This window comes from Rousettus aegyptiacus, unplaced genomic scaffold, assembly GCF_014176215.1.
Source record: "Rousettus aegyptiacus isolate mRouAeg1 unplaced genomic scaffold, mRouAeg1.p scaffold_m13_p_5, whole genome shotgun sequence".
Classification (NCBI taxonomy): domain Eukaryota; kingdom Metazoa; phylum Chordata; class Mammalia; order Chiroptera; family Pteropodidae; genus Rousettus; species Rousettus aegyptiacus.
This window is the reverse complement of record NW_023416308.1, coordinates 54,290,964-54,304,282: the sequence shown is the minus strand read 5'-3', so window position 1 is coordinate 54,304,282 and position 13,319 is coordinate 54,290,964. Positions and strand designations below refer to the sequence as shown.

The 13,319-nt window shown below is 32.6% G+C and overlaps 1 protein-coding gene across 3 annotated transcripts in view; it reads left to right on the top strand.

The window, feature by feature from the left end:
* Positions 1-13,319, top strand: part of DYNC2H1 (dynein cytoplasmic 2 heavy chain 1) — a 253,153-nt gene that overhangs the window by 212,669 nt on the left and 27,165 nt on the right. For all 3 annotated transcript variants that reach the window (XM_016163676.2, XM_016163673.2, XM_016163675.2), the window contains one exon: positions 8,475-8,564. In XM_016163676.2, coding sequence (XP_016019162.2) covers positions 8,475-8,564 — 90 coding nt within the window. The remainder of the gene's footprint in view (positions 1-8,474; positions 8,565-13,319) is intronic.

The window sequence follows — 13,319 nt, the reverse complement described above, 5'->3', positions numbered from 1 at the left end:
TTTTACTTGTTCATTTTAATTCATTATCAAATGGAATTGCAAGTATACTCTTGTAAGGCTTTTATGCTATACATGAAGTTTTATTAATATTACCTAATATTAATGTTATTTTAAGGTAGACTGTAGTAAGTTCAAGGTATCTTATAAACCCTAAAGCAGCCAGTAAAAATAAATAAAAATATCATAGAAGTGTACATATAAGATGGAAACATAACCTCAATTAATCCAAAAGATAGATCAGGAAATAGAGAAGTCAGAAGTCACCAGTATTAGAAATAAGAGAAAGGATATCATATGGTTCTGACAGACATTAAAAGAATAATAAAGAAATATTATTAACAAGTTTATGCTCATTAATTCAACAAGTTAGATGAAATGTACAAGATCTTGAAATACACAAAATACCAAGGCTCATTAAAAAAATAGATAATCTATAGCCTATATATATTAAAGAATAATTCGATATTAAAAACTTTCCTGCAAAGAGAGCACCTAGAACTCCTCACTGGTGAAGCCTAACAGATATTTAAGGAAGAGATAATACCAACTCTATGTAAACTCTTCCAGCAAATAGAAGAGGCAGAATACTTCTCTACTTTTTCTATGAGATCAGCATTGTCTGATATCAAAACCTAACAAAGACATTATGAAAAATCAACTCTATTAACCAATTTTTTTCATGAACATAGACACTAAATTTCTTAACAACATATTAGCAAATTGAATCCAACAAAATATAAAAGTGGGTACTGCATAATAACCAAATAGCATTTATCCTAAGAATATAAATCTGGGTTAATAAAAATAACCAATGTTTTTACCATTTTAATCAACCAATAAAGAAAAATCATATGATCATCTCAATAGGCACACAAAAAAGCATTAGATAAAATTCAACATCCAGTCATGATAAAAATTCTCATCAAATCAGTATTAGAAGTAAACCTCTCAACTAGGTACAGGGCATCCATAAAAAATCTACAGCTAATAAAATAGTAGAACACTGAATGCTTTACCCTTGAAATCAGGAATAAGGCATTGAGGTCCACTCTCACCACTTCCATTCAGCATTGTACTAAAGGTCCTAGCTAGTGAAACAAAAGGAAAAAAAAAGAAAGGAAGGAAGGAAGGAAGGAAGGAAGGAAGGAAGGAAGGAAGGAAGGAAGGAAGGAAGGAAGGAAGGAAAGAAAGAAAGAGAAGGAAGGAAGGAAGGAAGGACAGGACTTCCACATTCCCTCCACACCTCCTCCCTCACTATACCTAAAACCGCAAGATACAGAAAGAAAGAAAGAGCATACGATTGGAAAGGAAGAAGGAAACCAATCTTTATTTACTGAGGATATGATCATCTATTTACAAAATCTTAAGGAATCTACACAAAAGCTCTAGAACAGTAAGAATTTACTTTTAGTAAGATTGTGAGATACAAGATAAATAAATAACAAATTATGTATGTTCTGGAAACAAACTATTGAAATTGACATTAAAAATACCGTTTGCTGTAATGTTAGAGAGATGATGTATCTTGGCATAAAATTTTAAAAAGTTGTATAAAACTTTCTTATACACTGAAAACTACAAAGCATTGATTGATAAGTGAAGTTAAAGAAGACCTGAATAAATGGAAAGATGCATTGAAAGGTGTATTCATGGATCAGGAGACCCAATGTTATTAAGATGTTATTTCCAAATTGATCTAGGGATTCAACACAATCCCAATCAAAACCTCTGCAGGATTTTTTATAGGCATTGACAATTTGATTCTAATATTTGTTTGTTTGTTTTGTTTTTGCAAAATTGCAAAGGACCTAGCGTAGTCTAAAAATTTTGGAAAAAAAATAAAGTGGAATGTCTTGCTCTTTATCATTTCAAGATTTATTATGAAGATATTATAAGCAGTGTGATATTGGCAAAAAGAAATAGAATACAATAAAGACATTAGAAATAGACCTACAGATATGTGATTAATTGATTGTCACCAAATATATTAAGGCAATTTCATGGAGAAAGGAATATCTCTTTTTAACAAATGGTACTGGAACAATTGAATAGCCCAAAGTCCTCTCAGCACACCCTCCTCCCTGAAATAGCCTATATCTCCAAACATATATTAAAAAATCTTTAATCACAAGTTATAAAAATGAAAAATAATCTACAGACTTAGGAGAAAACATTTGCAAGACATGTATCTAACAAAGGAACATGTATTGAAGTATTTTTTTAATCACAACTCAATAGTAAGACAAACATCCCAATTTTAAACATGAGAAAAATAATTGAATAGACACTTGATCAAGATGATATACAATGGCAAAGAAGCCCATGAAAAAATACTTGATATAGTCATTAGGGAAATGAAAATTAAAATCACAATGAGAATATCAATATATTGAAATCAATTGTATTTCTATATAAATCGCAATGAATGCAAGGGTATAACATTTATAGTACCCAAAATGAAATTAAGAAAGCAATTTCATTTATAATAGCATTGAAAAGAATGAATACATGGGAATAAATTTAACAACAACAACAACAAAAAAATAGCAAGACTTGTACACTGAAAACTGCAAAACAACTTTAAAAGAAATTAGAGACTAGAATAAATGAAAGCCATCTTTGTTTCTGAGGAAATGGAAAATTGACTACATGGATACAGAGCATTTTTAGGGGTTGATGAAAATGTTCTTGAATTAGTGGTTATGGTTGCACAACCTTGTGAAATGACTAAAACTTAGTAACTTGTATACTTTAAAATGGTGAATTTTATGGCATGTGAATTATATCTCAAATTTTTAACACTGCACTCCCACTAGAATGACTTAAATTAAAATGACAGATTTTATCAAGTGTTGACATGGATAAGGAACAATAGGAACTCTCATAAACTACTGATAGTTTGGCTTTTTCTTAAAATGTTAAACATAAACTTAGCATATGAGCCCACTATAGCATTCATGGATGTTTCCCCAAGAGAAGTGAAAGCATATGTTCATATTTATATTTATTAATGGTCATAGCAACTTTATTTTTAACAATCAAAAACTGGAAACAACCCAAATCTCAACAGATGAATAATAAACAAATTATGATGTCTCCATAAAATTGAAAATTAATCAGCAACTTAAAAAAAAATGAATATTGATTTATGAAACAACATGGATGAATCCAGTGTGGTGCTGGCAAATGTTTAACTGGATCTCCAAAACAAAGGCCCTGATCTGTAGCAAGTGCTGATTTCCATGGTATAAATACTACCATGGCTGATTTCAAACTACCAATGCAAGGTTACTAAATGTAGTTGGGTATAGATGCCATTAGCACACTACTAAGTATTCTCATCATACGGATACAATAGACATAAATAATCTCAAATACATAGATAATAAAAGTCATAAAATAGTTAGGAAGTGATGAGTTTGGAGTACTTCTTAACTTTGTTTTAAATAAAATTTAGTTGTAAATTTCTATAGTTTTAAATAATGAATAACAGCTGGGTTACATGATTCATAAAATTTTAAGAATCAGCTTTCATGAGACTTTACAAGCTGATTCCATTACATCATGGATAAATCTCAAAATAATTATACACAGCAAAAGAAAGAATGTTTAAAAATGTAATTTTTAATTTTTTTGGTATATAATTCTAGAAAATTCAAAATAACATTTTTTTGCAGCTTCACTGAAGTATAATTGACAAATACAAACTAATATATGTTAATAGAAGATCAGTAGTTGCCTGGAAATTAAGTTTTTGGGGTAAGTCTAATAGATTATAAAGGGAAATATGGAAACTTTTGAGGGTGAAAATATTGTCAGGAATTTTTGTTTATATTTTGAGTTCACCCTAAATAAGTTTTAGTACTATTTAGAGCTGGAGATAAATGTATTGTTTTTAATTTAGGAATTATTTCCCAAAATTTAATGTAGTTTGGAAGAGCACGTACATATTTTTAAACACATGCAGATAAACACACAGTCTCTTGGTAAACTCATAATTGTTATCTAGTTTGTGTTTCAATTAATAGCTTGTTAATTCGATGTGCAAGATATAACAAATTTGATGGGCTGAACCCAACTTCTTTTGTTTCACCCAAAGCAATTAATTGATTAGTGCATTAATGCCCATAATTACTGTTGAGACTGGCCCAATACTTGTTTTATGCTATTCTAAGTTATATTTATTAACCATTTAGTCTATGATGAGGTAAACAATTACTGTTGAAACATTCCATTTTTCATTAGTAATCATTTCTAGTTAAATTTTAAAATCTAAATAAAAATTTATAAATTTGTTCATTTTTATTGTTATGGCTCATTTAATATTAGCATGACAAATAAGGAAATCAACTCAGTATAATTAGTTTTGTAATGTCTATAGATTAATATTAATGCAAACCCTTAGAGCCCATTTAACTCTGCTCTCAATGTGAGTTCAATTAAAATCTCTGATAAAATATTGATACAAATTATTTTAACCTCAACACGCCTACATACATATTTCTATAAGCACATACATCTGTTTGTCAACATGATATTGGCCTGAACAAATGTATCACAAAACCCAATGTAGAAATAATTTGTAAGTTCTTAAAATCTCAAGGAATGTAAAGGCATAAAGATTTGTTATTGAAAATTATCTTGACATAAACTTCACAGAAGTACATGTACATTCAATGTATTTTTATATTAACCATCTTTCATGAACAGTCTATGCTATGCCAGGCCCTAGAGATACAAAAAAATGAATAGTACATGGTCTCTATATACCATGAGTCAAATGTGGATAAAAAAAAAATTATCTAGCTCACAGTGCTATCTTAGCAGAAACTCAAAGAAGGAAACTATTTTCTTTTTCCTTTCTCACCTTTTCCAATGAAGTGATTTTTGTTTAATTGCAGCAAAATCCACATAACAACATTTACCGTCATCCATTTTTAAGTGTACTGTTCAGTAGTGTAAAGCACATTCACACTGTCATACAGCCAATCTCCTTTCATCTTGCAAAACTAAAACTCTAACTCATTAAACAACAACCCTTTATTCCTTCCACCATCCAGCCCCCAGCAACTACCATTCTTTTTCTGTCTCTATGAATTTGACTTGACTGACTACTCTGGGTACCTTATATAGATGGGATTATAACAGTATTTATCTTTTCATAACAGGCTTGTATCACTGAGTATAATGTCCTCAAAATTTATTCATGTTATAGCATGTATCAGTATCTCTTTCCTTTTTAATAATATTTCACTTATGTATATACCACGTTTTGTTTATCTAGTCATCTGTTGATGGACACTTGGGTTGCTTCTGTCTTCCCCCCTTTTTATAACTTAGTGTAACCTCCTAATAAGTATTTTCTAATTTCTTAACTGAAAACTAAAGTTACATGTTCTAAGAAAGCAAATAATATTAGTTTCTTTGAGAAAAGAAAACATAAAATAAAAATTTTTATAATGAGTTATTTAAGAAGAGAGTAATTCAGTTAAATAGATTTCTTGGATCTGAAAGTTCTTAATTCTGGTGCTATTTTATAAATTCTTTTTCTATACTGATAAGAAAATTGAAACTTGGAGCTAAGCAAAGGTCTTAGTAAAACTGGAATCTGTTCTAACTTTTATCACAAAATATTGATCTTCTGAGTTGTACTTCCTGTTATGTCTAAATGGTAAGAGCTCTGTTATTGTTAAATCGTTCTACTCTGCAGCTATCTTTATCCTTCTGAAATATAATTCTCTATGTATGTGTTTATGGAACATATTTGGTTGATTTAATTCATTATATTTTTATAAATTATGGCTAGTTTCTAAACGTTTGTTATAAGGATCATAATTGTATTTACCTCAGAGAGTTATTATAAAGTATACATGTGCTGATATAAGTAAATGCTTAGAACACTGCCTACATCTGCAAATGCTGCAGAAATGTTTGCTGTTGCTATTCTTCTTAGTCACATTCTCACGTAGGTCCTCATTGAATCATGTCTATATTACAGTAGTTTCCTGACTTCTCTGACTGCAGTGTTATCTCCCTAAAGCCTGTTCTCCCTATTTCTGCTAGAGTTGACTTTAAAATTCAAATCTGTATCATTTTGCTGAGTAAAGTTTAATTTAATGTTATTCCTTTCCAGATTAAACTCCTTAATATAAACATCCAAACACTTCCTGGTCTGGTCCTTAATTCATCAGGCCAATTCTCTCATGTTTTCCATTTCCTGCTGTCTTGCTTTACTTGACTGTATAAACCATTAATCTTTTGAGACTCACCTCAAGCATTATCTTCACCAGAAACCCTTTCCTGGCTCTTGCCCTTGAGTTTGGATTTGGCATACCCCATGTTTGTGTTTTATGAGCACAGTGCTTGTCATGATCAGGGAACTCACCATATTATTTATAGCTATCTCTCTTATTTTCTATTTCCCCCTTTAGCACAAGCTTTTGTGGACAGGAATTGTGTTATAACTTTGTATTCCCAGAACCTAATAGATGATCTCTAAACAGCAGCTATTTAAAAGATGCCTGCTGAGTAATCAATTAATTGATACTTGAAAGGGTAAATGAAGAAATGAACAACCTGCCCATATAGTTCTACTTTCGTGGAAGGCATGGGATAGCAAAAATATGCTAACGTTTAAGATTAGATCTGGGTTCAAATTCTCTATCATTTAGTTTTTTTAGAAAAAAAAAAAATGTGTTAAATAAACCTACTCTAACTGGTATTTCTTCATCATTGTAATTTTAATTCTCAATGCATAATCATCTAAGCTGAATCTCAAATGGTGCAGTAGATACAGAAATGTAAAATATGTTGAAGGGAGTATTGATACTGACAAACGCACTGTAGAGCCAGGTTGCCGGGGTTGACAGCGTGGACTTGCCATTTACCAACTCTGTGGCGTTGGGCAAGCTGTCCTCTTTGTGTCTCCATTTTCTTCTCGGTAAAATGGAAGTTACAATAGTACCTGCTTCTGAGCACTCAGCACAGTGACAAACACATAGTAAGCACCCAATAAATATTAGCTTAAAAAGTTCCCTCCAGTTCTTTCTATCTTTGCTAAAATGCAATACTGCTTTCAAAACTTAACAGCTACCTGCTTTATTAAGACTTCTTTGATTAACTCATTTTTTTTCCTCTAAACTTCAGACATGATTTATAACCCATTATTAAAGGACCACAAGGGATTTTAGCTGTGCATTTCCTTTATTGGTTCTTTCTACCTTTGTTCTATTGCTCTGTAGGGTAAAGACTATATTTTGTTTATCTTTTATTCCCCAAAGCCTTCTGTCATATCACTAACATGTCATATCACATTTATTATATCACATATATTTAATTCTCTACATAGAATTTAACACTATATAATCCTCTTATAATGAATAATAATAATTTTTTTGCCTTTATCCCCCAGCACAATATAAGCTCTGCGGTATCAAGGACTTTATAATGTTCACACATTGTAGACACTCAATAAGTAATTGCTGAATGGATGAACAGTAAGGACTTAACCATTTATTGAATGAATGTATTACACTTGACACTAATATCAGTAGCTCTTAGTTATCTATTGCTACATGATAAATTGCCCTAAAACTCAGTGGCACAAAACAAGAATAATGTATTAAGAGACAACTTCTGTGGGTTAAGAATCTAGGAGTAGTTTAGCTAGGTCTTCTGTCTCAGGATCTCCCACAAGTCTGCAATCAGAGATCATTGAGGGCTACAGTTATCACAGCTTCTAAGAGCACCTATGGGCTGGCTGTTGGCAGGCTTCAGGCCCTCACTGACTCTTGACTGAACACATCAGTCTTGCTACACAGCCATCTTCATAAGGCAACTTCATATGGTAACTTTTTCACTTAGAGTGAGCAAAGGAGAGAGTAAGAGAGAGTGAGCTAGATAGGTGTACAACATAGTGATTCAACATTTATATACTTTACAATGTGATCACCGCTGTATGTCTAGTAACCATCTGTCATCATACAGTTATTACATTATTAACTATACTCCCTGTCCTATATATTACATCTCTGTGATTTATTTATTTTATAACTGGAAGTTTGTACTTCCCTACACCTTTTCACACATCCCCCTACCTCCTTCCCCTCTGGCAATCATCAGTTTGTTCTCTGTATCTATGAGTCTGTTTCCATTTTCTTTTTGTTTGTTTGTTTGTTTTTTTTTGTATTTTTAGATTCCACATGTAAGCGAATACTGCAGATATGATATTTGTCATTCTATATCTGACTTTTTTCACTTAGATAATACCCTCTAGGACTATCCATGTTGTTGCAAATGACAAGATTTCACTCTTTTTATGGCTGAGTAATATTCTGTTATATATAGATATAATCTCTATTTAATTTTTTTATCCATTCATCTCTTAATCAACACCAAGTTTGCTTTCATATCTTATCTATTGTAAATATGTAATATTGCATATGTAACTTAATTTGATCCTTTTTAAATTGCAGTGTCCTCTCACATGGCAGAGCAAGTGGGAAGGCCCAGAAGATCCTTTACAATACCTTAGAGGTCTTGTAGCTCGTGCCCTTGCAATACAGGTAAGACTAAATTATTTAGTAATTGCTTTATATGACTGTATGATAATTGTATTACAGACATGTCTATTGAGATTACTTTTTTTGGCAAGTAGTGAGAATATTATGATTTTGCACATGAAGCACCATATATTTATTTCTTATTTTGTTTTATACAGCATTCTTTTAAAATACGTACATTCTTTCTGGTTAGTGTGATTTTTGAAAATTTAGAGAAAAATCTACAATATAATATAGATGGATTATATAGAGGGTAACTGAAACTGATTTATAACTATGACAAATTTGCTTTAGGGTATGGAGCCCCCACAGCGAGCTGCTTTTTTAAACTTTTATATTTTTCAAATTGATCAAGCATTTTTTAGAGTAACTACAGAGGAATGATACAGAGGAAAAAAAGATTTTTTTTTTTTTTAATAAATAACAGATGGTACAGATTATTTGGTGCAATGTACCCTTTTCCTGTAGTTTTGCACTGTCATCTTAACTACTTTTTTCCTCTGCTTGTTGCATCTGCTTCATAAACAACCTTCTTTACTATATCAACTCTTAAGGCATGTGAGTAATTTGATCAGAATCCTTCTAGACGCAGTAGTCTTCATCCATACTTTTTCTTTTTTTAGCAGTCCACACACCTATCAACATTTTTAACCTTGTCATCACTCATTACTTCCCTACCTTGGAATCCCTAAAATGTACATATCACTCTTTGACCATAACCACATTTCTTTCTTAGTTTATTGCTTGCTTAGACTTTCCAGATTGTTCCTGCTTAGTGTTCTCCCAGTCCGTCAGTCTCTTTCCTGGTTCTTTCCAATTCAGCATGGAAACCATGGCACATAACTTTAACCATTCTCTTCCCAGCAATTACATTATCCTAACTGATTTTTCATCATGCTTCATCCTTTCTGAAAACCATTGAACTGAGATCAGTTTCTGTCCATATACAAGCTGCCGAGCCCTACTAGTGACACTTCAGATATAAACTGTCTGGTATTGATTGAACACTGCTCCTATATTCCACAATGATTGTTTCAAACCATTGCTGCATTTCTGAAGACTCCATTCTGTCACTGCCTCCCCTTTTTCTTAGTAAAAACCTTACTTTTTACTTTACAGAGAAAATGCCAGCTATGAACTTGGACCACTTGAAAATTCCTACCTTACTCTCCCACCTACCAACTTGTCTGAACCCTCCCTCATCATTTTTGTTTTAATACAAAAGAAAAAAATTTGGCCTTCTGCTATTGATGGCTCATCCTTAGAGCTATATACTTGATTCCATCTGCTCTCATCTCTTTAGACACTTCCTCCAGGGGTCTTTTTGTTGTTCTTCTGTCTACATTTTTTTCTCTCTTCATCCTCTATCCTGCCAACCTACAAATCAGACTCCTTTGAAGGGGTCAGGACTCATTTGAATGTTTGGCTTCTAATATAACAGAAGGGTTGTTAGATTATTAGAGGGAAAATTACTGGATCTGAAAATGAAGTGAAAATTAGCAGGTAGAGAAGAATCAGGCAAGGGCTCTGATTTATTCATCTTTCTCTCAACAAATGCCAAAAGAATAGAAGGAAAGAAAGACAAAAGGGAAGGAGAATAGAGAAGGCAAAGGTGAAGGACAAATAGTCCATCAGTGTTCTTAGGATAATATAGAAATGCTCTGAAGGTCGTGGTATGATAAAATTTCATGGCTGGGGATAATCTGTTACTTCATATGTTTGTCAGTGTTGTTTGCTTTAGATTATTTTTTAGAGGGCAAAAACTTTTATTTGTTACAAATGGTAGCCTATATTACACTGTATATGTAAGTACACTTAATAACTGTGTATATAACTATGTGTTGTTGATACTGAAATTAATATTTAAAACAATTTTACATGAATTATATAATTTTTCTGACATGATTATTCATACTAAGTATATTGAGTACTGGTCATCAAAATTGAAAACTTTCCTACTGTGTGATTTTTTAAATTGAATTTATTGGGGTGACATTGGTTAATAAAATTATATAGGTTTCAAGTTCAATAATAGCAGAGAGAAGGGAGCAGGGGAGGAGGTAGATAAGGGCAAAGGAGGTCAAATATATGGTGACAGGAGGAAATTTGGCTTTGGGTGGTAAATACACAATGTCTAATTTTCTTAAAAGCTTTATAGGCAGTTAGCCTTAATTATGATAAAATACCCTTCTAACCTTCAAATAACTTTCAGACTTGACTATAGTTTATCTCTTATCCTTCCAACTGGGAAATATGCAATATTTGTAATTTTTTTCACCACTTAGGGATATATTTTTATATTGTTTTGTTTTCCTGCCATATTTTTTTCCCCATTATAAATGTACAAAGATATCCAACTCCCTAAGGTAGTTAACCTTTAATTTGGGATTCACTTTCTATCTATCTAGTCAATAGTCTGCTAGGTCCTTTCTTTTCCTACGTGTGTTCTCTGTTTCATAGACACATATCCAGAGCAGTTTGTTTAGGTTAGAAGGAACAATGTGGCTACCAGGTGGGGAAGAAAGGGATGAGAGCATGGTTGGCAGGAAGAATTAAAAGTCTTACTTGCAAAGACTTATGAAAATGGCAGCTTTTGGTTTCTTATGAAGGTATGATGATCAGCCTGGATCAAAACATGCACAGCAGCTTGAGCTCAGTCCCAGCTATTATTTAAAATCTGTCTTTTACTTTAGAACATAACATATAGGGAAACACAACAAGCTACTGAGAGTATTATGTATCGTGCCTGTTCATTACAGGGGTTTTGTACAAATAAAGTGAGATCGACTGGAGTCAGGGTGGCATTCATTCATTCATTCATTCGTTTGGTTAAAAATATTTTAAATAGCTACTTTATGCTAGGCTCTGGGCGAAGTAGTACAGATACAATGATTAGTACATTGATATAGGTCCTGCCTCACAAAATTTACATTTTTTACTTTCATTCACTTTAGCAATTAAAAACTCTTGGTTCCAAACATTGTGCCGAGGTTGCTGAATGTAGAATGATAAACAAAGTAGACATACATCATGTCTCAAAGACTTTTCAATTTATCAGAAAAGATAGTCAATTGAATAAATAGCAATGACAGTAAGGGTATATAGTCCTTCATCCCTAGTACCCAGTTAGGCTGAGGTATTCTAAACAGACCTAGGATTCTAGACAATTTTAATGGACTCCTGAATGTCTCCTCTTTGTATTTCTACTGCTAACCAGACTTGGAATGCCAAGTGTCAGCGGCAAGCTTTCATGCTTATTATTTAAGCCTGAGCTTCTGCTTAGGTTCTGTGTCTTTCATGTTAAACTTTACGGTGACTTGAACTCTACTCAATATTTTTTGCCTAACTCAAGCCAGGGTACACTTACATAGTACCAAATCCTACCACCCTTCTCTCTTATGAAGGAATCTTGTTTGTATAAACTGTTAGGGACCTTGAAGTCTGGGGAGATCTAAGAAATAAATAGAATTAGTTATTGTTGTTGTTATTGTTAATAAATGCCATTCAGCATGGCATATGAACTATCTTTAGAGTTTATCAGGAAAGGAAGACAACTAAATAAACAACTACAATCAAAATGATAAAGGGAGTAGAGTACTATGGGAGTAAATATCAGAAGTACCAAAACCTAGAATCTCTCAGAGCTGTCTCCTGTCCGGATTGTCCCCAGATTGGTCCTCCTGCAGTAGCCCGAATTAAGTCTAAATTAGGCCTAAATTGGGCACAATGCATTAGATGGGCACTATGTATTAGCGTCTACCAGCAGATGCTAATATTATGTTGCTTCCTTCCAACCCCTAGCACTTTGCCATTCTGGGAAGCAGATATTTCCCTAGTGTCAGCCCTTAGACCTCCTTCATGCTTGTGTTTCTCTGAGATTCCTTTTAGGTTCTGCTTCCTGTCTTTCATTCAAATTGATATTCAGTTTCTAGAATGTCTGCTAAGATGCTTATTGTTACCTTAGCCACAGAGATGGCTTTTTTAAAAAAAAAATTTTACATTGCATTTTCCTTCTATTGCCCACTTCAGAAAGGTGGATTTACCGGAAAAAAAAAAAAAATCTATGAGACTTTAGCTCTTACTACTTCCCCTTTAACCCTATCTTATCCCTAAGGAGTCATACCTGACATTTCTACATCAGAAATGTGTCTCATTATACCCTTTTGGATCTCTTGAAATAGCTCTTCTCACTTTCCTAGAAGCAAAATGTAGTAGTTACCTAAATTTGAGCTTCAGATCACTTCCTTTTTTTTCAGTGTGCCACTTCAAACATATATTCACAAATAAATAGAATTAGCACAAGTTTTAAATGATCCAGTGAAGGTTAGAAAGAAAAAAAATGAATATTAACAAGATTGAGCACATATTGGATATCAGGCAGATATGTACTTTACATGGAATCTAGTAATATGACATATGTGGTAGATATTATTTCTATTTTTAAAGATGAGAAAAATAAAACCTCAAATTCAAGAGCAGTTAAATAGTTTATGAGAATCGTATGAAAATGAGAGAACTCACACTGAAGCACCCTTTCATAATAACAGGCTGGAGTTTTTTTTTTTTGTTATACCATAACCCATCAGCAACATTAAAAAAAAAAAAGAAAGTCACTCTCTCTGCCTTGAAACCTTTTTATAAGTCAGCCTCCAGGTCACTGTACACTTACATTTTCTTCTTATCTGTCTACTTCACTGACTTTTCTCCTCCCTCATCTCTAATGTTGGATTCTCTAGAACACAGCCCTCTGACCTTTTC